Source organism: Oryzias latipes, chromosome 4 (genome assembly GCF_002234675.1).
Source record: "Oryzias latipes chromosome 4, ASM223467v1".
Taxonomy (NCBI): domain Eukaryota; kingdom Metazoa; phylum Chordata; class Actinopteri; order Beloniformes; family Adrianichthyidae; genus Oryzias; species Oryzias latipes.
Genome location: NC_019862.2, coordinates 30,053,970 through 30,079,201, shown reverse-complemented (window position 1 = coordinate 30,079,201; position 25,232 = coordinate 30,053,970). Strand labels below are relative to the sequence as shown.

Here is a 25,232-nt window from a genome sequence, read left to right as displayed (position 1 = left end):
TATAAATGAGGCCCCTGGTCTCCAGGCAGTTAGAGGAGTCTGGATGAATCTTTCCCATTTGGTTTCCATTTTTAGTTGTTTCAGACATGTGCCGGAAGTCAGGAACGTGTCAGCATCTTTCCAAAGGTAAACGATGAATCTTTAAGGAGAGCATGGAAAGTTTGATTCCACATGTCATCAGCCTTCAGATGCACGCCGAGTCTGCTGTCATGCTTTACTGCGTCTTCAGTGAGATGAAGAAGAATGGAAAATGGAAATGACTTTGTCAAATTATTTCATCAAACAGCGTCTGAGGGAACATTTAGCAACATGTTGCTTTCTTCTCAAGTCAGCTAGAGGCTTTTCTGCAATCGTGAACCGCCGGCGGCCTGCCACCTCTGTGTTGGTGTCATGATGCTGAAAGAGCAGCTTCTGCTAATTCAGACCAATCAACAGATCCCATTATTCATGGTTGGAAATGAGCCTTTATTAAAACTTCTATAGTTTGAAAACTGTACAATCTCAGGGGATAAACACAGAAGCAGAAATGGATCACAGATCTCCAATCCTCCACAGCACGCAGTGCCCCGTCATCTGCTGAAAACGTTTATTTTAGTGACATTTATCCGCAATAAAAACATTAACAGACGAAGAAGCAAAGCTGCAGAACGCAGCTCCTCCCTGCAGTCAGTTCCAGCTGCTTTAAGGGTTTTAACAGCAAGGTCGACCCCGGGGTCATCATACCCCACCGCCACTTCAACAGCTCTCTTCTCTGGCGCTCCAGGGAACCTCAAACCTCTTCCAGGCCGGATTCCTTCTCGATTTTCCAGCTCGACTCCGGAGCTTTGCAGGTTCTCTCTGATTTATGGCCGGTCCTCCTGAGTGCTGAAGAGATGGATCCCATCTAGCAGCCAGCAGGGAGGAAAAGTACCGTCTGATCCTGTATGTGGGAGCAGTACTGCGTTGGCACTTAAGGACAAAGGCAGATCATTCATTATGGAGCGGTACAGAGTCCCCTGGTTCAGGCTTGGACCAGGAACCGGACCTCTTTGGTCGGCAAATCCCAAAACTGCGAACATGTGGAATACAACACATCACACAAATGAAATGAGAACATGAAAAAATGAAGCAGGGGGCGGCCACTCCACAGGTGGAGGTGTCACCTTTCTTCCACAATCTTCCTACCGATCAGCCAAACAAAAGCTGAATGGGGCGAAGGCAGAACAGAGGCGTACGCCTGCGTTCATCTGTACATACAAACACACATGTGGGAAAGCATCGCTTGTGGCTCATAGTGCCAAGAAGGAATGGCTGCACAAAGACCTGAACAGAGCTGGGATATGAAAGCAACAGAAGGAACAGAAGCCTTTATAAATATATTAAACACCATTTTCACACAGAGTTCTGGTCGTTCGTCAAATAAAACTAAACTGAACACATTTCTACTAAATGTAGTGGTTTTAGCATGACATCAAGTCAAGGAGAAATTAAAGTTACTTAACATTTTACCCACATTTTTCCACTCTATGCAAAAAAAACAAAAAATCTCAACGGCTGGCATAAAAAACAGCTGATTCTAAAAAAAGCTGAGCTAATGAGTCGTAATTTCAGACACTTCCAAGCAGTTTTGTCCAACGTCAGACGCAATTGTGCAGTAAGCTGATCCACTGAGGACATCCCCATCCACAGTCACCAAGGAGCAGCTTTTCATGCAGGATTTGACTTTTAGGCAAACATGTCAGTCATGAAAACAATGAAAGTCTGATAAAAACTTCCTCTGAGGTGCCGCCCGTCATCCTCAATGTTTGCAGGTTCTTTCAGGCTTATCGCTTCAGCAAACAGTCAAAAAAAGACCTTGGGACACATCCATGCTGAGGATGGGGAGGAAGGGGGGGGGGGGGGGCAGAAAACCCAGCTTTTCTGAAAACCCACTCCGATGCAAATGGTGTCTTTAACGTGTTCCTGTAGCATTTTTCTGAAGATGGAGAGCACATACTAAGAAATTTGAGTTTAAAATCACATTGCTGAGTATTTCTTTATTTAGATCTTTGTGAATCAGGAGCAGATGAAAAAAGATCGTAGAAAAAAAAAAAAAGCTGGGCGGCCCATAAGCTCCCTGCTCTGAGCTCTCAGCAACAGCGAGGGGAAGAGGGGGCGGGGTTGCCCGCAGCTCAGAGGTGAATTTCTAACGAATTGCCTAAACACCTCATAATTGAAAGACCTTTGGATAAAAAAGAACTTTGGAAATGGATCAGCAGACGATCGGAGTGGGACTTTAAACACACAATCCTGTTGCTTGGACAGCCAGCTCCTGCTTTTCATGACCATCAGGAACAAGCAGAGAGGTGGACCCCAGCTTGACCCCCGTTGACCCAACAGGACATCTTTAAGGGGGAAAATAAGCCTCCCATTTCTCCTTAAAGAACTCTTCGGCTCGCCTCTTCTTTTGGTCACTTTTGTGTTTTTGCACAGACGTTCATGTTCACTGCTCTACCATCAAAAAGTGCAGATTCTTTTAGTGACACGAGTCTAAAGTCTAATCATGAACCCAAACTGGATTACATTCAGACACACTGTTAGCCAAGTCTGTTTTTAAATTAACCTCTTCTTCTAAACTAAGACAAAAACTGGAAAAATTCTGGCAAAGTAATTCTGATTAACATTCAGAAATAAATGGGAACATTTTCTTGCTTTCGTTGATGTCCCACCTTCAAATAGTGCTTCAAAAAAGACTTTATTGAGCAAAAAAAATTTAAAACCTAAGGAAATCTGATTCTTTGGGGAAAATGTTGCACTTTTTTACAAAACCCTTCCTGTTGTCATGTGCTGCAGAGGGTGGATCACATAATTTAAAAAGAGTCTTTACACAAAGGCGCTCCCCTCCTCCCTACATAAGAACAGAAGGTCGTCGTCATCTCCCAGGGCAGCAGGTGAAGTGTGAGTGGTTGACGTGGAGCCGATGGAGGCTGAAGCTTCACAGAAGAACAAGCAGAGCCTGCTTTTAAACACAGATGTGAAGGCCGAACTCCAACGTGGGACTGTGTCAGGACAGGAAGCAGTCTGCAGAGTCCAGTGGAGAAGACCTCCGACCGCTCAGCTTTGGCTGCAGTGTCTGCGTCCGCCAGAACCTCAGCGCCCCATCACAAAGGCCCCGGACTGCTGTGACAGTTGAGATGTTTGCTGTGCTCGTTGTCTCGGAGCTGCAGGCTGGGCTTCCTCTCCAGCTCCTCCGAGTCCGTCTTGGCGCCGCACGCCGGGCGCTCCTTGAAGAAGTCCGACACAAAGACGACCTGCAGAAGGAGAGGAGAGTATGAGAGACACGAGAGCTGACCGCAGTTCAGACACCGGAGACGGGAAGGATCTGGTGGTTCCATTTGTGTGGAGGGCCGAGCGCACAGCTGTTGGGGGACAAAGGCGTCAGCGGGGAACACACACAGAGAGCGAGGCTGTAAAACGGCCTGCCCCCCCCGGGAGGGTCTCTGTGCTGAAGGCCAGAGCCAATCCACATGGAGAAACCCAGCTGGAGGAAAACTGGATGCTTGAAGACCAGATGGAAAAGTAATGAAAAGTTCAGACTCCCAAAGCTAAATCTAAAAGTAAATAAAGCTAAGAGGAAGACTAAAAGAAAGCACCTTCATAAGTGATTGTTCTGCTTTGAAGATCCCAGACGTCCGGATTTCTAATCTGTATATAATTAGTGGTGCTGAGACAGACGCACTCATATTTGCTTTCCCAAGGACTCCAAAACCACAGAGTTTTTGAAGTTGAGATGTCATCAGGTACAAGAAGAGGTTTTGAGCCACTTTGGGCTTAGGAAAAGGCGTTGGGAGGATCTACCAACTGCTCCGTGGTGGGAGTTTTTAACTGTTGCAGCGTTTCCTCGGAGACTCACATTGAGCACGGCAACGAGAGCTCCCTGCAGCAGCCCCAGCAGCGCGTCGCTCCAGTGATGGTGGTAATCCGAGACTCGGGTGTAACCCACATAAACCGCGAAGACCACCAGGAAGAACTGGATGGTGGGCCGGACGAGTCTGGCCCTCTTCGCCACGAGTCTGGCCTGCACGTACAGCTGTGGAGGGAGGAAGAGGAGGAGGAGGAGAGGAGATGATCACACTACCAACCGCCATACGGTGTGGAAAAAACATGCACCCGAATGCTAAAGGTCAATGTTTGGCATCTGTTTTTTAAAGTCCCACTCCCATCCTCTTTTGATCCAGTTTTCCCATGTGCATGAAAATGAAACTTAAAGGGTAATAATTGGCAAAAAAAAGAAAAAAAAGAAAGAAAGAAAGAAATGATCAAAGTTGACCATAAATAAAATTAAAACACCACAATAACAAAAAAGATATTTTTGTGAAAAATGCCAGAGCCGGGTATCGAACCAGCGAGCTTCTGCTCCAAGGATTCCCCATTTATTTCAATGGAGGCAGAAATCCTGGAATATCTGGAAAAGTTCAAGGATTTGAAGAACTAAAAGTCATAGCTGGAAAAAGCGGAAAGAGCTGAACATTTGGATAGTGGAATGGTTCAAATAGCTGAATAATTGTAGAAGGAGTTAAGCACAAAAAACGGTGGAAGATAATAAAGAAAGAGAAACAGGAAAACAATGACTGAAGGATTTATAGCATCCAACCAACGAACTCCTTCCGCTCTGTAGAAACTATGTCCTAGAGAACGACACGGGTTTTTAGATTTTGGCTAAATCATAATAATGATAATTCAAAGACCACTGGGAACGCTTTGAAAATAGATCAGAAGATGATCGGAGCGGGACTTTAAACGCTGAAAACTTTCCTGGAAACCAAAACAAACCGAACGGCTGCTCAAAATAGACTCAACATTTAATTTCCTCTGAGGCTGAAAAAAGCCGACGCTCATGTGCGTCTCATGAAACAGGACAAGAACAACAAAGCGACACAAACAGAGAAGGTGAGAGCAGATCTAAAGGCACCGGCAGGCTGTCGTGTGACGGCGTGGAGAAGCTCGCTTTCACCGTGTTGGGAGGGTGCACTTACTGCGAGGAAGACCATGCAGTACATTCCAAACGAAGAGTGACCGGAGTAGAAGGACAGTCTGGAGATAAAGCAGACAAAGTTGGTGATTCAGTGGCGTCGTTGTCATCTCACATGAAGGGAAATCCCCAAAAGATGACTTCCTCTTTGTTTTCCAAATCTAGGTTCTCTAAACTGACAACCAAATCCCCAAATACTAGATTTGTTTTATTTACCTCAATGCCTGGATATATTATCTTCTGATTTATTCTAAAGATAAAAATATTTGTTTTTGCAGGATATTTTATCTTTGCTCCATTTTAAGCCGCAGTCTGCAGAAACGGGGAGCGAGTTTAAAAGCTACTGTATTGTTTTCTTTTAACGCATGTATTCTATCCATTATCAGAATGAAATTGGATGCTCGCTGCCTCTTATTTTTTGGTTTTTTGCTCAGACTGCATGCAGGAACGGTCCCCACCTGGCCTCCGTGACCTTGTGCAGCTCGCCAGTGCAGTTGACCACCTGCATGTTTGCCCCGCACTGCTTTGGGGAGCACACGGTCATGAAGTGAGGCCGCGGGCGGCCGATCGTGTACTTGGCGATGTCCGTCAGCGACTGGCTTGCCACTGCGCCGAACAGAAAGGTGCCCACCACCTTGTAGACCGCAGCCACATACTGGTTGAAGTCGGAATTTGAGTAAATCCTTCGGATGTAGACCAGATAAGCTTCACCAGACGAGATCTGAGGAAAATTATTTTTAGAATCCACAAAAAAAAAGGAAAAATTAAAGCTGGGGTTCAGACGATGCTGTAAACGTACAATGATGACAGAGCAGGGAATGGTGACAGCCGCCAGGATGCCGCGGGGGATGGTTTCGGGTTTGACGGGGTACTTGATGCTCTCGTCGTTGCAGAAAATGTCCCTCATATACGGCTTCTTACGGATGTTCAGAATAATGGAGGGCAGCGCCACTGGAAAGAAAAACACAAGAGAGCAACTGGATTAGTGACACTTTAACGTCAAATACTTGGTTAAAACTGAATGATGACATCACATCCTGCCCTGGGAACTCTAAAGAAAGCCGAGTTGTTTCCCTTCTCTCTGGACTTTGGCTTCTAAACTCACATTGATGGAAACAACCCACAAAAAACAGGAAAAGAAAATGCATTAAACGGTTAAACGTCAGGGGCAGGAATGCACGGCAAGAAAAATAAACCGGGGGAAAAGTTCTTGGATCGGCCCGTCTGTAAAAGGAAAACAGAATTGCACACAAAATGATGAGTTACACACACCAACCCAACACAACACAACACACACACACATGCAGGGAAAACTCTCACACTCGTTCAAGACATCAGTAGCTTACCATTTTCAAGTGTTAATGAATAAAGGAAATGTGGCGGGATGGTATGACAACTATAATAAAATAAAATACATTTTTAGGATGAAAACATGTTCTCTCTGCTTAGATCCATGGAGAAATTATATGAAAATTATAATTATTCCCCCAAAACTTTCTAGATTTTGATTGGTTATTATAAAAAATGACTCGCTGCAAGGACAAAGTGGTTTTCTTCTCAGATTAGTGCTCTTTCCCTGTTTTTAGGCCACCTCCTTTAGCTGTGTACAGTCTGCTTCTGTGTCTCAAAGGAGGCGGAGCTTCCTCCAGCTCTTGATGGATGGTTATGAAAAAAATAAAATAAAAGTGTCAGTCGAAGAATTGGCCGGCGCAAAGGAGAAACCTTCATTTCTGCCGTTCAACACAGCAGAGTGAATAATTAAACCGCTGAAAAGAAGAGGTGCAGACTGAGGAATGTGCTCTCCACCCTCATGACTCCAACCGAGGCAGTTTCAGAGTCGCAACGGAAACTCCAGGCAGCCAGAGTCGAACACACGTTAAAAACGGGAAAACCTGGGAGCGTGCTCTATGTGGCTACGTCTCATGTCATATGAGGGTCTCCAGCTGACAAATATCACTCAACTGGAGAGGAGATCCAAACTTGATGGACATGATGATGGACGTTCAGACCAACTTAAAAAAATGTGGCATAAAAAGTAGAGAAGAAAAATGGTTTAAGTTAAACCAGACTTAAAGGGCTTTAAATATTGTCTTTGTTGGGGACTTTGAATGGGTTTTAATGACTATTTCTCACTTCTAAGATGCCATCTAATCTAGAAGCATACAACAGGAAACCAGGACTTTGTCATTCGTGGAAACAGGTTTTTGGGTAGAACTCGGCTTCGTAAACAATCATTGAGCGTAAAAGCTTTGTTTATATTAAAACACGTCTCTCTTGTGACGTGGAAATGACAGACCGGCTTATTTGAGCCTGAACAGGCCGTGTCACACAGACATTACATTTTCCACGTAGGACATTTCTGTCTTTTGTGATACATGTGTGATCTCCATAATTCAGAAGTGTTTTGTCATTCGTTGATGTGCGCAGATGTCCGTCGAGGGTTATTACATGAATTCGGCTGTAGGTTGTTAAAAAATTTTGGGTTAAAATTACGGAGTTTATGCAAATTTGATGTCTAATTTTCATGAACCACCCATGTTTAACTTTTATATCGCGTATGCGGCGCACATATCATGTATAAATGATCATCTAAACAGCACAATAATCATGTTCTACATTGATTTATGTGTTCTTTGAGTATTTTATTCTTCCTTTCTTTGGTTTTAACGTGGTTCATTTATGCTACATCTATGAACATTTCATGTGCAGACCACAACTGTTCTCACTTTTTCCATGTACATTCATGTATGACCAATTTTCATCCGCGCACCATGCGTATGAAATGTACGTAGTGGCTGTGCGACACGGCCTTAAGGAGTAAAAAAACAATCAAAATGTTTCTCTAACTTGACTTTTATTAACAGGATTATTCAATCTGAACCTGTTGGAAGCTTTTACTGTGTTCACGTGATGTTTTCTGTCCCACAGCTGTCCTAGACTGCAAGAACCAAATTGTTTTCACACTTCTTCGAGCCTAAGCTTTGGTCCCGCTACGTACTGAGAAAACTCAGAAAAACTCACAAGCACCGGTAGACGAAAAAAACAAAAAGATGACATCACGACTTGAGAAACCGGCAAAAAAAAAGGAATGGGGACAAATTTTCCAATGGGCCTCCAAAACTAGTTCACAATCCATTCAACAAGTTTTGAAGTTATTATGGGATGGCCCGAGGATCCACGGCTTAGCGACAAGTTTTTTTAGCAAAGTGTGAAACGTGGCAATTTTCCAATTTTCCTACAATAATAAAACAAAATGCCACACACACACCATAAGGTTAAGTCTACTACCGCAACTGAAGTCTTACTGACCTTTGACCTTGGGAAATCTCAATTTTTTTTTTAAACGCCCTATAAGACCCACCTACAATTTTAAATGCCACATAGGGATTTTGATCTCTCACTTCCTATCCTCGAGCATCATGGGAAGCTACTTTAAAAAAATTGTTGAAATTAGAAGTCGCAGATTTTAGCAAGCTTGGAAAAGTGGCGTCTCCCTGTCGCTCGCAAGTTTTTTTTTACCATAATATTGATAAAACTTATTACATGAATCGTTGGCTCAAGCTGAACAAAATGACAAAACGATCATATTAGGAATGTGGGCGTGGTTAACAAAAAACCTCTGTTGCCATGGAAATGCAAAAGGTTACTTTTGCTGATTCTTCTAAACATTGCATAGATCTATTCGTCACCCTCAGGCGACCAAGATATAGCATGGTTGCTATGGACACGTATGTAACACTGTTTACTTCCGCATTGGTGTTCGGATGACAGGTTCATGACGTAATGAGACTTAGGGGTTCTGTGAATGAAAAGGAGAATAAAGGCTGCAGCGGTTCTCTACACCCAAACGTGTCTCTGAGCTCCTTATTTTACAGATGAAACTCCACTTTACAGACACCGAACCCCGGAAAGCTGACTACAATGACAATAATCTGATTTTGAGTCGCCAAAAGGTTCAGAATCTCTTTGTTTTAAACCTATAATAATCCGGAAATAAAGTTTCACAAAAGGCTCCACATATTTCATCTTCAAGCTAGGCTCCGATAAAAAGACAACTTCTGCGTTTTCTCCTTGTTAATCTATGACTTTTTTCTTGCAAAATTACGAGTTTTTATCTCCTAAATTTACGAGATAAAATCTCGTAATTTTACTTTTTTTGTTTTTTCCGTCGTAACATGCAGCTCTGACCAAGGTGGCCGGGGCAGAAGGATTTTTTTTACCCAGGTTGCTAACTCAGTCCTTCAGCTTTTTCAAAATCTAATCTTTGTAACGGGAACAAAAATTAAAAGACTACTGTAGAAAATTCACAAACAATAAAAGTAAGAAAAGCCTCCTGAGAGGATCTGATGTATCCAGACATGAGTTGGTGCCACGGCAGCCGCACACTTGCTGTTCACTCACGCCTTGAAACTAAGACTCTTCTTGGTTCTGTGCAGAAGGAACGCAGTAAAAAAACAGCAGAAGCTTTGTGCTTTCAGGAGAACGGACAACAGAGACATAACACCTTCAGGCGATGCAGACGGTCGGTGCTTCCTCACAGAAACTCGCTGTTCTCTTTCCAAACAGCAGCTGAACAGCACAAAGCCGGTCTGCACCTGAGGACGGCACCATTGTTTGGACATGGAACGGCCATGGCCGCCGTGCTGAGGTCGTGATGTGCCGGCTCCAGATGTTGGAACGATAACCACGAAGCCCAGTTTTCATCTGCACTCGAACTTGAACATAGTTTGCAGACCATTTGCTATTTTATTTAATTTTTTTGTTTAAATGCAAACCCTGACATATTCTTGTTGTCTCAACTTTTAGGGAGTAAGGTTTCAGTTTCTTTAAAAACAGATGAAAACATCTGAAATTTTTCATAATTTATGGAAATTTATAAAAGAAAACCCATCGCTAAAAAAGTAATTTCTGCTTTGGTGCAAGTATTTCACAATAAGGCACAAATGTGGGGAAATTTTCATCAGAATCCAGATATTTTCTCTAAAAACCAGATTCCTGCTCCTTAAAAACACAAACATCCGCCCTCCAACGGGAGCCTGAGGGAGATGTTTGGGCGGCAGACGGTCCATCTGCATCCTGCTGCTGATAACGAAGCAGCAGTTTGTCTTGTTTTAGTCAGAGGATCACAATCAGAGAGGAAAATACCAAAGATAGTGTTCTCTGCACTGTCCCTGAATACAACTTCTCCAGGGCAGATTTACAAATGTTTTTTTTATTTATTTCAAGTTGTGAGCACAACAGGTTCTGGCACAATCTAAAGTTTAAAGTTGTACAGTGAAGAAAAAATAAAAGTTGCTTTTTTTTAAATGTAGTTGTCAGTTTGAGCGCTGCAGATTTTCCTGGTGACATCTTTTCATTTAAATGCATGTATCTGCTGTGATTTTAGAAAAGATGAGATGATGTGACTGATGACCGTTTTTCTAGTGTTTTTCATCTGCTTCCATTAAAGTCCCGCTCCAATAAAAATGGTGCTTTTACCATGAAATTGAGGAACTTTGATGATGCAGGACTTTTATCAGAAGATTAAGCTTAAAACTGCATTTCTGGGTATACCTTTATCCAAATTGTTGTGAATCAGGAGCAGATGGACAAAAAAAATGTCGTTTGAAAAAGCTTGTAGGTGTGAGGTAGAAGCTAGTAGCTCCGCTCCATTCTGACGCATCCGCTTGCAGACAAATAGATCCATGAACGGCTTTGTTTTTGGGGAGGCTGTAAGCTAGTGGGAGAGTGTAAAGAAATGGATTCTGGGAAGGGAGCAGGCTCACTCGGCACAAACAGTCCCGCCCACAACTGAATTCCTGCCGCTCTGCAGAAACGATGTCCTAGAAAACGGCTAAAATGACAGAATTACACTCAAAAGACCGCTGAGAACGCTTTGAAAATAGATCAAAAGATGATCTGAGTGTGTTTTTAAGTCCTGTACAGATTTGATTTACCTTCCTTAGCGTCGTCTATAATATCAGCAAATAAGAACTGCCCCAATAAACAAGGAGAACAGCTTCAGCTGAGCTCCGACAGACGGATCTCTGACCAGATAAAGTCAAACTGATCATCATTAACCATCATTACATTAGCAATTGTCAACCTTTGTTGCCTGAAACGGCTTCAAGTATTTGTGCCACATTATAATGGCTGTTGTGCTTTATGAATAGTCACTTTGGTTTGGCCAAATGTGGATTTTGTCTGTTTGCCATAAAGTGTTTAGATTGAGGCAAAACATCTGGCTCGAGACGGCTCCTTAAATGTGAATGACACCGAATGACGGAAAGACTGTAGGGACCGATTTTCCAGACAGGATTAAAAGTGTGTGCGCATGCTCCCGTGTTTCATGACTGAGGATCATTTCTTCTGCGAGAAACAAGCAGCCAGTCTCCTGGAAAGCAGACAGACTCGGCTCACAGACGTAAATAGAGCCGGCGGCACACAGAAAAGGGCCTGCGGGACTCCAGGAGACAATCCCACAACCCAAACGCTGCTAAAAGGGTCTCTGGGACACCTGCTTTGACGGAGTGAAGGAGGGAAAGCAGGTTCCTCTGCCAGTCAGAGCACTTTGATGGGAAACTCTTTGAAGGGACCGAGTCCGTCCATCCCAGGTTCAGGAAAAGCTGTGGTCCCTCAAAGAAAGCCTGAATTATTCTGGTTTAGTTGACTGTAAACAAGCTTTTATGCTCTCTGGCATCAGAGCTGGACGCCGCTTAGGGCTGAGCATCACTACTTAAATACTCAACCGATTGGATTCAATAGTTCACCGTTTGCTCAAAACTCTACTTATTCTGTTCCGCAGTAGTCCTGGACTCCAAAGACCGGATTGTTTTCACGCTTTTTCCTTTTTTTTTTTTTTTTTTTTAACTTGTCCTGTCCAACAGCTAGGCAGACAGATGAGAGCTGAGGGCCTCTTGGGTTGGACATATTTTACTTTAACAAGAGGGGTTATTAATCTTCAGACAAACGCTTTTTCCTTTTTAATGCCCCCTTTGATTGCTCCACCACGAAGACAGCAAAAACAGAATCTTAAAAGGTAAAAGTCACTTTCTAAAAGAAAAAAGAAAAAAAAAAAAATCACATTTTTTGTCTAGGAAGAAAAATAATCTTTTTAAGAAAGTTGTTCAATAGCAAAATAATCTTTGTTTGAGAATCCTTTTAAAAAAAAAAATCTTGGTAAAACATTTTTTTTTTTTTTACCTAACTGGTCGAATTTTTGCTTATTTAAAACATATTTTTAAGTTTTTTTTTGCAGTGTACTCAAAAATCAAAAAAATTGCACACCCCTGCCAGTTAAAAAAATGAATTTTGGACATAATAAATGAACCCCCCCCCCCCCCCCCCATCCCCCATGATAACAGTACAATGGGAGAAACTGGCAAAAACAATAAATGGGGCCAAATTCTCCTGTGGGGCTCATTTATTTTTCTCTCTTCAAATTCCACAACTGAAACCAAAACCCAGATGTTGGTGATGTCCATAGGAAGTTTTGAAATTATTATGGGATGGCAACAGGACCTATGGCAAGGTGGCCATTTTGTGGCAAAGTATGAAATATGGCGATTTTCACATTTTTGCACAACATGGGAAAAAGAACACTTTTGTTCAATCGATCTTCACACAATTGCACACACATACCACCAGTTACAACCACACCTTAAGTTTTATTGATGTTTGACCTCAGGAAGAAGCTGCCATCTTCAATTTAAAAAAGAAAATCCCCTTTAGTACCAGCTACAAATTTAACTGCTGGGATTTCGATCTATCGTCCCCTAACTCCTCGAGCATCATTGGAAGGCTACTTGGGAGAAAATGTTTGAAATGCGAGCTCGCAAAAGTGGTGTTTCCCTGTTGCCTCACACATTGTTTTTTGGTTGTTTCCATCGAGACGACTGTTGTTGTGATTTTGGGCTATACAAATAAAATTTAATTGAAAATGGATTTAATTAGAATAATGTTAAAAACTTAATACATGAATCCCTGGCTAATGTTGAATGAGATGATATGATATACGATATGAGAATTTTAGTAATGTGGGGGTGGTTGACATAAAACCTCTGTTGCCAAGGAAATCCAAAAATGTACTTTTCCCGATTCTTGTAAAAATTATATTGACCTGTCCGTCACCCTCAGGTGACCAAAAATAAAATGGTTGCTATGGAGATTGACCAACAGAAAAGCTGCCATTTTGAAAAAACAGGGGCGGAGAGAGAGGGTGGGCCTGGTTTGTGCCTGCGGGCCATAGAACGTCGCTCGTGGCTTAAATCTTTATTTGGGTTTTTAATTCAAATCAATTTTATTTGGTTATGAAACCATTTTTGCATAACATCAATAATTCTTACATTAAAAACAATTGTAAGACATTTTAGCCTGAAGAAAAAAAAAAGGACAGGGATTCACTTAAAACTACAATCCATTCATGGATTTTATTTTCTGAGATCGACTGGATTTCCGGTAATTGATTTAAACCCATCCCAAAAACTAATAATCGTTTCCTGCAGCTTTTGTTTCTCCAACGTTCTGCTGCAGGGTTCTTGTCTAGGCGTCTCTGTCTTGTGAATGTAGAGGCCTGAGTGGTGAGGCTTTCTTTAGATGGCTGATGTGTGATTACGCAGGACCATGTGGACCACAGCCCCACTGACCGTGGGTTTGTCACATCCTCTTTCCATTTATATTTCGCTCCGTCTCCGCCTCTTTCCCATTCTTTTTTTCCGGCGCTGTCTGCCCACCCCGCTTGCTTTTCCATCCCCCAGAGATGCGCATCCTGAACGGAGCTGCAGTGTTTGTCTGGAAGCGACTCCAGTGATTTCTTTGACACGGCGAGCAACACCTGCAGAACCGCACAGACACACAAGGACTTCCCTGAATGTAAAACAAAACATACAGTCTGAGTTTTCAGTCTGCATACTTTAACAGTCCTAAACCTCTTTTGCCCACTGCTGCCCTGCTTGGTCTTCTCTTCAGGGTCACAGCTGGAACATTTGCCCCTCCATCTACCTTCATTCACTCTTGTTTCCTGTCTTTTCAGCACTAAGGTCACACAGCCAGGATCAACTTCCCTGAAATTTCCTGGGTTTTCTGCTGATCTCTATCTTCTGGCAGCAGATCTCGTTTCCTCTCATGCCTCAGCATTCATTCAGCGTTCAGCCCCAATCTTCCAGTTTCCACTTGTTTTTTTCTCTGGTTTCTGTTGTTGGTCATCAGCTGATGTTGCAAATCTTTAGAGAGCAGCTTTCAGCAACAAAACAAAACAAAGTAAAATAAAAAAAATTAAAAAAAAAAATCCCCCTCTCTGGTCGTCTCATCTCAGACTAGGCTGACTAATGTGGAAGGAATGTGCTGAGTCTACAGCTTCCGTCGCCGCTGGCTTCTGGAATTCCGACTGAAACGAGGAACGCCCAGCTCCACTGGTCCCCACCAAATCCTCCAAATCCTGCTGCGGCCAGGGGCCCATTCTCTCGTTCTAATCCCACTGTTCCTCTCCGTTCATCCCTCACGCATGCCGAGCTTGAAGCAGAGCAGAAGGAGGCGGCCTGGAAGGTGAGGCTGAGCCAGCTGAATGTGGGCAGACCATCAGAGAGTCTGGGTTCAGGGGGGATCAAAAAGACCACACCGCTCAGAATGTCAACCTGGAAGAGAAAAACTCCAATATTTTCTTTAAAGGTTAAATGAACTTCCTGAAGACTTTCTTCTAAACCCACTGTGGCTCATTATCATTTTGAGCAATCAGATCAGATATTGGGATCTGTAGGTTTATTTTATAACTATTGACTACTCAGTAAACTAAGTCCTGTTATCTGACAGACTTCAAATTCTCATCCTTTTTCAAAGATTCTTTTAATAAAAGTGATGCCGTCAAGTGGTTCTTTAAGAGCTGAGCTAAATTTTTGTTCTGTTTGATATAAATTGTCCTGACGGGACAGAGATTTGAACTATATAAGATTGAAAAAAGTTCTGAATGTTTCAGTCAAAAATCATTTCACACTCAGCTGTTTGATTTGTTCTTCTGTCTGTTTTCCCTAAATAGTCAGCATTGATTGGGCTAAACTCTGGTGTGGACCATTGACTGTATAGGAGAACTGGAATGAGTGACTCCTCCCCCTGGTGTCCCAAACAGGAAGTACCTGCTGGCTCCAAGAAGTTAAAATCCCATAGACTTCTATAGAGAAATAAACAACTGTTACTCAGTCATTCTATTGGTCAGAATAAACATTCTTGCTCCAATACATTTTTTTTGTTCTTGATAATCCACACCTTTTTCATGATTTTCTTTTTTGTTTAATGTATTCATAAAAAAACAATCAGATGCCTCAATAGAAGTAGGTGGAGCCTGCTGGACCCCAAGTCTGATGTTCAAAACGTTAGAATTTCATGTAAGGGTGTGACCTTCCAACAATCTCACTCCTGATTGGTGGGAGTGGTTGCCATACAAACGTTGACCAACTCGGACCAATCACTTTGTACTGACAACATCTGGCTCCAACATGGCGGTGTCTATTTTGTGAAAAAATGGCGACTGAATTGAAACTGGAAGTCATTTTCTATGACTAAGGTCACACTCACTCGCTCCAGTTCTCTGATACAGTCAATTGTTTGGACTAATGTAGTTTATGTCCCTTAGTTTGGCCCGCCCCTGATCAGAACATACACCGATGGTTTGAATAATGCTTCTGGACCAGATCGAAGGGGCATTGGAGCAGCTAAACAGCCCCAGTGGTGACATCACGCTGGTCTCATGGACTTTTAGTTAAACCATCATTTTTGCTGGAGCTTTAGGGGAGAGCTGCCTTCTTCTTTCAGATCTTTTTCTCCTGTTTCTTTCAATTTCTGATGTGAGATTCTGTTCCGAGGCTTGTGCTGAATAGAGAAGAAGCATTTCCACAGTTTTTTAGGGGCGAAGTGGAAAATATTTACGTACGAAACTTCGGTGCACGGCTGTCCTACGCCACTTAGTTAGGAAATGGTTCGGACTTTGCTGTGAGTTTCGACAGTTCATTCAAAATGTGGCTGGTTGACAGAGATTTACACTCGGAGAGAGTTTGAAGACAATTTGGAGACTGTTTGGAGACAGATTGGAGACAGTTGGAAGACAGATTAGTGACAGATTGGAGACAATTTGGAGACAGATTGGAGACAGTTGGAAGACAGATTGGAGACAGTTGGAAGACAGATTGGAGACACTTGGAAGACAGATTGGAGACAGTTGGAGACAGATTGGAAGACAGATTGGAGACAGTTGGAAGACAGATTGGAGACAATTTGGAGACAGATTGGAGACAGTTGGAAGACAGATTGGAGACAGTTTGGAGACAGTTGGAAGACAGATTGGAGACAGCTTGGAAGACAGTTTGGAGACAGTTGGAAGACAGTTTGGAGACAGTTGGAAGAAAGATTGGAGACAGTTGGAAGACAGATTGGAGACAGTTGGAAGACAGATTGGAGACAGTTGGAGACAGATTGGAGACAGTTTGGAGACAGTTGGAAGACAGATTGGAGACAGCTTGGAAGACAGATTGTAAACAGTTGGAAGACAGATTGGAGACAGATGGAAAACAGATGGAAGACAGATTGGAGACAGTTGGAGACAGATTGGAGACAGTTTGGAGACAGATTGTAAACAGTTGGAAGACAGATTGGAGACAGATGGAAGACAGATTGGAGACAGTTGGAGACAGTTGGAAGACAGATTGGAGACAGCTTGGAAGACAGATTGTAAACAGTTGGAAGACAGATTGGAGACAGATGGAAGACAGATTGGAGACAGTTGGAGACAGATTGGAGACAGTTTGGAGACAGTTGGAAGACAGATTGGAGACAGCTTGGAAGACAGATTGTAAACAGTTGGAAGACAGATTGGAGACAGATGGAAGACAGATTGGAGACAGTTGGAGACAGATTGGAGACAGTTTGGAGACAGTTGGAAGACAGATTGGAGACAGCTTGGAAGACAGATTGTAAACAGTTGGAAGACAGATTGGAGACAGATGGAAGACAGATGGAAGACAGATGGAAGACAGATTGGAGACAGTTGGAGACAGATTGGAGACAGTTTGGAGACAGTTTGAAGCGGTTTGCACAGTGAATCAATTGGAAGAAAGGCTCCAATGCTTTATGAAGCTTCAAGTAACCATCACTATTTTCAGTGGCCAGGAACTAAGAATTTATGTTTTTAACTTTTATTTTGTTGACTTTGAGGGAAGTCTGATTCCTGTTTTATACTGCAGGCATGTTTTTTGTTGCATTGGCCTTGGCTAACCCTACATTTTGGATGCTCTTAAATTTTGATAATACACCTAAGTTGTTTTTTATCTTCTGCTCTTTATTCTTTATTATTTTGCACATCTTTGTTGCTTTCATGACGTAGTCAAGTGCAAGGGTAACAACCAAACAAGAAAAACTCTGGTCTAAGATGTACATGAAGCAATCAAGTCAACCTTAGCTGCTGTGCTGCACAAAGGCAGAAGCAGTTTTTTAAGGATATCAACTTTAACCCAACTTTACTCCACCTTTCAGGTCAAACTGCAAACTTTTTTACGATCCTTTTCTTTCACCGGCTGTTCCAGCCGAATTAAATGACCATGGTTGGCATAAACCTAAAGGTTTACAGGACATCTATCATCGGAGGTCACACCCATAAATCTGTTGTTTCTACAAACTATAAATTAGTTATGTTAAACTCAATATTTTTATTGACTACAGATACTTCTAATCATTTACTGAGTCAGTTGCACCACAAACACATCTTTACTACACATTAACACAAGTTTAATTATTTATCTTTTTTTACAGGGTAAGGTAATTTCACCAAGCCAGTTATTTTCCCTTAACTCTCTTTCCCTCTCCCTCTCTTACCCTTAGCTCAAAAGATTGATAGAGGAATCCCGCAAACAACACTAACAAAGACAAAAAAGTTGTCCCATCTTTTTTTTTTTTAGAAGACCTGTAAAGGCTTATTTTGCAGGGTGTGGTGGTTATAACCCCCCCCCCACACACACACACACACACACAAGAAGATAAAGTGTCATAAAACATGGATGGTGAAATGTTCAGTCAGTGCAATCCTCCACCTCTCCCTCGAGTCCGCTCATCTATGTCACAATCTTCCTACGTTGTACCCAAAGCTCCACCCGTGAGGACAGCACCTGCTTGTTATAAAGGATTCAGTCTCCATGACAGAGCTCCGAGCGGGGATACAATTCCCATGATCCACCTTCTCTGAGTTCAATCAATCTTCCCAACTGAGCGTGGGAGGCGGAGCTCCCTGGAGACGCAGCAGCATGGCAACACCAGCAAAGCACAGGCCTTTACTCCAACAATGCACGAACAGGAGGAGAGTGATCCCAGCGGCTCCTCAACAGTTTGACGACCTGGGAGAAAATGATTGTTCCTGTGATGCGTTTGGAGAGGAATAAGCAGACCCTCTGGCCACTTCACCAACCCATACCCGAGGCGTTCTGGAGATTGCAACGCCTCAATGTTGCATCAAGTCTTAATGGATTATGGTGTTGGTTTAACAAAGAAACGAACAAACCTTGAGCTGCAGGCAACTTCACATGCAATTTAATCAGTTTGCAGAAGAAAAAAAAAGGTTTGCCAAGATGGAAGCAAAAGCGATAGAGCGAGCGCACCTCCCTTCATCAGGACTGTTTCTACTCAAACTACCTTTTCTATAAAACAGTGAAGATTTGGTTTTCAACCTGCCTCACTGCCCCTATGTGCCCATGAGCCTCGCATCTGCCCTCTGGGTCAACGCCCTCGCCTGTCTTTGCAGAGTACCAACTTACAGACACCTGAAAAGTATTGGGAGTAAGAAATGAGAACTGAGGGATCAGAAAGAATAAACCTTTCAAAACAATCAGCAGAGAAACAAAAAGATTTGGACCAACATTTTTGCAAAAGATTTAGAATTTCATATTTTTTGGAGTTTAATGGTGTATTTCGACTGGAAAAGTCTGTTGGTCCAGAGTGCAATACTTTGCGTTTGGTCTGTGTTCAGACCGCCTTTCAACCGGACATTTCTGTTTTGAGACAAAGCTTGTAAACAAAAGCACGAGCCTAAAGATCTCTTCATTCATTGGCCAGGAATTACCAGGGCGGGGCAAAGCAACATGACAAAGAACAATGGAAGTCCTACGCTTTGCAGTCCTTATCAGGACAGTTCACTTATTCAAACGTTATATTTCGTTGATCTATTTTGCACGTCTGTATCAATGCCAGGTACAACACTTTTTACTCGCTCTTTTTTGTCCGGTGGAGGTTTGCTGCAAGGTGGTTACTGAGGTGATGGCTAAGAAGGTACGCTGATTATTGTTAATGACATATAGATTGTCAGAAAAATGGTGTAAGAAGCAATATGTTCGTCACGATGAGTTTGCACTCATCTGATCAAATTTCAATAAGTTGTTGTGTCTCATCGTCATGGTTGCTTCCTTCCTACTCTATTTACATTCCATAATGCCCGGCTACGGTGGCCGTTTTGGTCCGGTTGTTCCGCTCCGAGCACAGAGCCTATTCAGACTGAGGAGACTCAGAGCGAACCGAAGCTCAATCCGATTGGAAACGAACCGAGACCACCTCGAGATCGCTCCCAGATTTTTGGAGGAAGGTAGCTTAAAGCAAACCAAATGTGTCCAGTCTGAATACAGCCTGAGTCCAGTTTTTTGTGTGCATGGTTTGGTCAGGGGTGCGACTTCTACTGAGGAGTAGGGATGGGTACCAAGCCCCGGTGTTGACCGAGCTCCAGGGCAACATTCTTCAAGACCGCAGTATCGGTAAAATCTGACCTCAACGAAGAAGTCGCATTTGTTTTTGTGTCCCACAAGATATAAACGTTATCTGCCATGTTTAACTCACCAAGTCAGTCAAATTTCCTTTAATTAAAGATGATATTAATTTAGCTATCTTCGCTGAAGAGGAGAGGTCTGTCTGGTTATTTGTGTGCACCGGGGGCGGGGCTGTTGTTCAGACAGTATGCGGCGCGCACATACATGAACGCTAGCAATGAGATACAATGGCGAAAGGGCTAAACGGTCCAAAATGCTGCGGCTCTCCGTGGTTTAGTAAAATAACTATCGTGTTCTTCCTCAGATTGTCGTGGTGCCTTTAACCCCGTCAGAGCAGAGCAAGAGGGCAGGATGAAGAGAGCAGCATGAGCACGCGGAGGGGGCGTGTCTGCAGCTGTGACCGCTGTGAACAGTCAGTGGTGATCTCGTAGGGGACACATGAACGCTGCCCCAAAAAAAAAAAAACCCTTTATCCCCCTAGACTAAAACTACCCATTTCCACGTAAAATTAATTAAATTTGCGTCAGGGCGCCCCCACTATCCTGTCACCTTGCTGCTATGATGCGCTGTCTGTGTAGAACACGCTGGAGGGGGGGTGGCACCCAGGGGGAAACAACGAACAGGTAGAGAGGAGGGGGCGGGGCTTAGACTCACCGCTTATGATTCCAGACAAACTAACAGCTGCTTCATAATAAAAAAATAGTTGTCATCCAGGAAATCAATATAATTTATTGGGTTTACTGGATTTAAAGAAAAAAATAAATAGAAAGGAGTCTGCATCAAAGTGAATCATCTTCTTCATCTTAACTCTGGGTGTTTGACAGATGGAAAAGTCTATTCAAGGTTGTGGAAAATGGACAAAAGATCAAGGGAAACATCACGCTGTTAAAGAATCAAAATAACTACCGTACATTAAATAATTAAAATAAATATCCTGACAGCATTTTGAATCAATGCAAGCACTAAATGAACTATCGCGATATATTAGCAAAAAACATTTTTACTAACACGTCTAGTGTTGCGGCTCCCTGTGCTTTCATCTCAGTGGGAAACTGATCCAAATGTCTCTTTGAGAGGTTCAGGTTGCAGACCCCTGGTCTAGCACATCCATGTGCATTCCAGGTTTGTATTGTAACATTATCATGTATAAAGTAAAATGTTTTGTTAAAAAACAATGTTGCTCCAAAATAAGGAAATAAAACACTTTATGTTCTTAATTTGTTATTTAATTTCTTTATTTTTCGTCCTCAAAGTATCGATAAGAGTATCGTTAAAATACCGGATCGATAAGCAGTGTCAATAGGAGTAGTAGTACCATTAAAACCGTAACGATACCCATCCCTACTGAGGAGCGTCTTATATGTGATATTTTAAAAATAAACATTAGCTCATTTATTCAGTATGTTTCCACTAACAACAGCTAGAGGGCACTGTAGGTGTGTGTATCGGTATTTGCAACTGACAGCAACATAGAAGAAGAAGCGTCGTCCAAAACAAACAGGAGAATCTGATCAATCTTCTGAACTTTATATTTTTCATGTTTGCTTGGAGACATTATTTTTCTTATTTTCTCCCTCCTTGGACAGCAAGTCATCAAACTGGGTCACAGAAAGACGGAAGTACCGCTGAAAGCGCCGTCATTAAGACGCAGCTTCTGCAGTAGATGGCGAAGCTCACAGGGGAAAAAAAAGACAGTAAATGATGTCATGAAGCCAGACATGGAGACGTGATTACTGATCCTTTTGTAAACCTCTTCAAAATAAATAAGCCTGGTCTCTCAACATCATCCATGTCTTCCATGCATTGTTAATAACATGCACAACTAATGTTTCCATGTAGCAATGGCGCTAAAAGCTTTTGGTGGTAGCTCCTCCCACATGCGTCGAGAGGGTGTGGTTTATGGACACATTTTTGGAAAAGCTCTGAACATCGAATCTGATGCATGTATGGCGTTCAGTGTGAACGCAGCACATTACCGGGCTTGTCGGATTTGATCAGAATCTCACTTTTCTCCCAAAAGTGCGATTTATGGGACTTTTTTCTTCCTTATTATGCATTTTTGGCAACTTATAGTCTGGAAAATACAGTAATCAATCGCATTTTACGTACAAATTCAATGCTAGCTTCTTCTACATGTTGGACATTGTTAGAAAAACAGATGCAGAAAGTAGGAAATCCATTCAGAAAACAGTGCGACGTTGGTGAGGCAGACGTTGATGCACAGAAATCTCCATGTTATTGTAGCCGATGTTGTAATTTGGCCTCTTGGATTACTTAACAAAAGATCCCAAAAGAACTGTTGACACAAAGAGTCAGATTTAAGGTCCGGTCAATCAGAGATAATGAAATGTAAGTAGCTCCAAAATACAGCGAAACTCCTTTTCTAAACACACTTTGTGTTTGTGCTAATGGTCTGCATGATTACAGCCCTATCCTGCACTTATTACATGGCTGGGGGAACCTCATGTAAGCCTGGGGTTGACTTGATGATTATTTGGGTGGATGACGTGGGCGGTGGCGGCCAAACGCAGGAGTAATGCGACCCTGAAACACTGCAACTCCGCTCAGACTTTAATCTACAACTCGTGCCAGCAAAACGTCTGTTATTGTTCCCACCAGCGGGGGGAGTAAAAGCCTCCAAAAAAAAAAAAAAAATCTAATTTCATCATGAAGCCTCCAACCGCAGCACCATCATGCTGCAGACAGGGACAAAAACACAGACAAACCAGCTGGCTGCACAGCAAACTCCTAAACTTCTACCACGGAAAAAAAAAACCAACATTCCACCACAGTGCTACAAATTCCACATCCACACTGTGAACGACAAGCTTGTTTTTTTATGCCCCAATTGTAAGATTTTAAGCTGAGAAAGCCACTCTCTTACTAATCTTATTGAAATGATGAAATCTAAGCCCTTCAAAATGTTCTCCACATTTTACACCGCTTTTTATTTGGCGTCTTTGAAGCTGAGCTGAGTCACTTTCAGCGTCTAAAGTCTCCTCCAAAGGGTCATTCCGAGTTTCTTTTATGAGACATTCTTATCATAACGATAATCTGACTAAAGAGCCGATGTTTGCTGACAGCTCCTTTCATCTCCTCTTTAAGGTTTCTGAACAAACTAGAAAATGAAGAAAATAATCCCAGGACAAAGACATGTTCCTGATTCTTGGTCAACTTTTTTCTGCACCAAATGCAACGTTTTGTGTGTGTGTGTGTTTTTTAATGTAGGCTGCAGGGAAAATAAAACGTTTGCAGCAGCAGCACCTCCCTGAAAAATGACATCAGTATGAGTTTGTTGTGGAAGTCAGAGGTTTGCAGGTGTTTGTGGAGAGTGGAAACATTCTTCAGAGAATTCCTGGCAGAACAAATAATAAAACATGTGGAATATGCAGCCCAGATTAAAGTCCATGAACAGACACGTCCAGCTTCCTGGAGATCTGCAAAGTTACCAAATGTGACCGTGAAGGAAGGAACGGCTCGCCTCTTTTAAGTTCTTGACAGTCCAGGCAGAGTTCGGACCCAGTAAAACAGATGGAACGGCATCCAAGTAAGATCAAAAACGGACTTTACGCACAAAATACGCGCGCACGCCGCCTGTTTCCAAAAATCCCGAGCCACAGTTCTGACTTTAAAGCCCAAACGCGCGGATTTACTGGAAAACCAAGCAGCTGCTCACGGCGGTGACGGACGCGCAATTCGGAGATAAGAGAAAACGCACGGCTTAGTGTTTAACGTCCCAAACTTACCAACTGTGACGCACAGCAGATCTATCAAGATGCACAGGTTCTTCTTCCTCATGGTGTTCATTTCCCTTCAGTTAGGAAGACTGTCTTCTCCTCCGGGAGGAAACGGCGGATTGTGTTGTTTGAATAGGCGCGCAGGTCAAACCAGCACGCTGGAAACCTGCATGAATTTAGAGTCCTTCCTTCCGGGATCCTCCACTCTACGACCTGTGCAACCATCGACTGTCGTGGTATCGAAAGGATTCGGACCCGACAAACCAAGTTTCTGCTTTCCAAGACTGTAGATCCCCCGACTTCCCGAACTCCTGGTCACAGTGCGCCACTACCACCGCTGGTCCCTCCTCCCCACTTCCTCGTTTGGCTGCAGGGTGGCTTTACGCATGGGCGCACACGGAGAGGGAAGCAAACCTCGCAGTGGCGCGCTGACATCCATCAGAGAGGCAGCAGGAAGGATAGGAACCGCAGAAAGGAGGAGCCAGGAAGACCTGAAACCAACAGAGAAGAAAACAAGTGAATACAAAACAAATAGAGGCAACATTTATATAAAAATAGAATTAAATATGTTTCAGGAAGTCAAAACAACGCGTGTGTTTATGTTTCAGGTGTTTTTTGTGTTCCATTTATGAACAAATAAAACTACAAATTTAGTTTATGAAAAGGATTTTGTGCAGTATTGAAGACTCTCTAAGCTATTTTTTTGTAAAAAGTAGTTTTAAATAAAATATTTTTAAAAAGTCTCATTGGTCCATAAATGATCATTAGACAGATCCCCATAATGCTCATTGAGATGACTATTGTGATTTGGGGCTATACAAATAAACTGATTTGATTTTTTGTAATTTCTTCACTTCAGCATCAAGCCTACTTTGTCTACATTCATATTCTGATTATTGTTTGGGGTCCAGAGAATTTAGTCTCATCTCTGAGCAAAACGTTGAACATTTTATTACTTTATAAGTATATAAGTAGGACATATGTGCTATAGACCGAGAATGTGTAGAGTAGGAAGAAACTGAATACTTCCTAGTAATAGTACACTTCCACAGACTACTTTTCGCATGGATATTTTTTTTGAAGGTCTGTGTTTTGTTTGGAAGTTTTAAAATTGTTTTGATGTAAAACATGTTGTGCTATAAATGTCTAAATGCAGTTTTGATTTGATTTGAAGAGACCAGGAGGCCAAAACCCACATCCTAGCTGAAGATGCTATCTGCTGTGATGCTTCTACTTGGTTGACTGTGTTAAAAAAGAAGAAGTTGCAAACAAGTAAAAAACTGCAGCTTCAAATTTTGGAATTCAATTCAGTTTTATTTGTATGGCCCAAATTCATAACAACCGGCGTCTCGATGGGCTTTGTTGAACCAAACATAATCGATAGTTTTGACGCTGGAACCAGGCCTCACACGTCTGACGTCTCCTGGTCAGAAAGCTGGTTCCTCCGCTGGTGCTGGTTCCAGGTCAGAACAAGCATCCATCCGGAGGTTTGGGAGCTCCTGATGCTGCTGAGCATCTTCATGAAGAGGCTGATTTCATTCAGTTAGTTTGTTTGGAACACCTACCCTGCATTTGGGTTTTGATATTCTAAAGACAAGTGAGGAAGATTGCTGTAAATAAGAGGATCCAGTTGAAATCTGTGACTCTTCTGCCCCCTCCTGGTGGTCATTGTTGTTGTTTTTTTCATTGTTTCTTTCATGAAACTTGTTGATTGTCAAATATGTTACATGCATGTTGTTT

The 25,232-nt window shown here is 42.5% G+C and overlaps 1 protein-coding gene across 1 annotated transcript; it reads right to left on the bottom strand.

Annotated features, from left to right (window-relative positions):
* Positions 1-444: 444 nt before the first annotated feature.
* On the bottom strand, positions 445-24,242 carry LOC101156966 (phospholipid phosphatase 2). Its single transcript, XM_011474515.3, has 6 exons — positions 23,502-24,242; positions 5,790-5,941; positions 5,449-5,711; positions 4,995-5,052; positions 3,872-4,048; positions 445-3,269 (listed from the first exon to the last, which is right to left on the bottom strand). The coding sequence occupies exons 1-6, from the start codon at positions 23,560-23,562 to the stop codon at positions 3,120-3,122; spliced, it is 861 nt and encodes a 286-aa protein (XP_011472817.1). The 5' UTR covers positions 23,563-24,242; the 3' UTR covers positions 445-3,119.
* Positions 24,243-25,232: the final 990 nt, after the last annotated feature.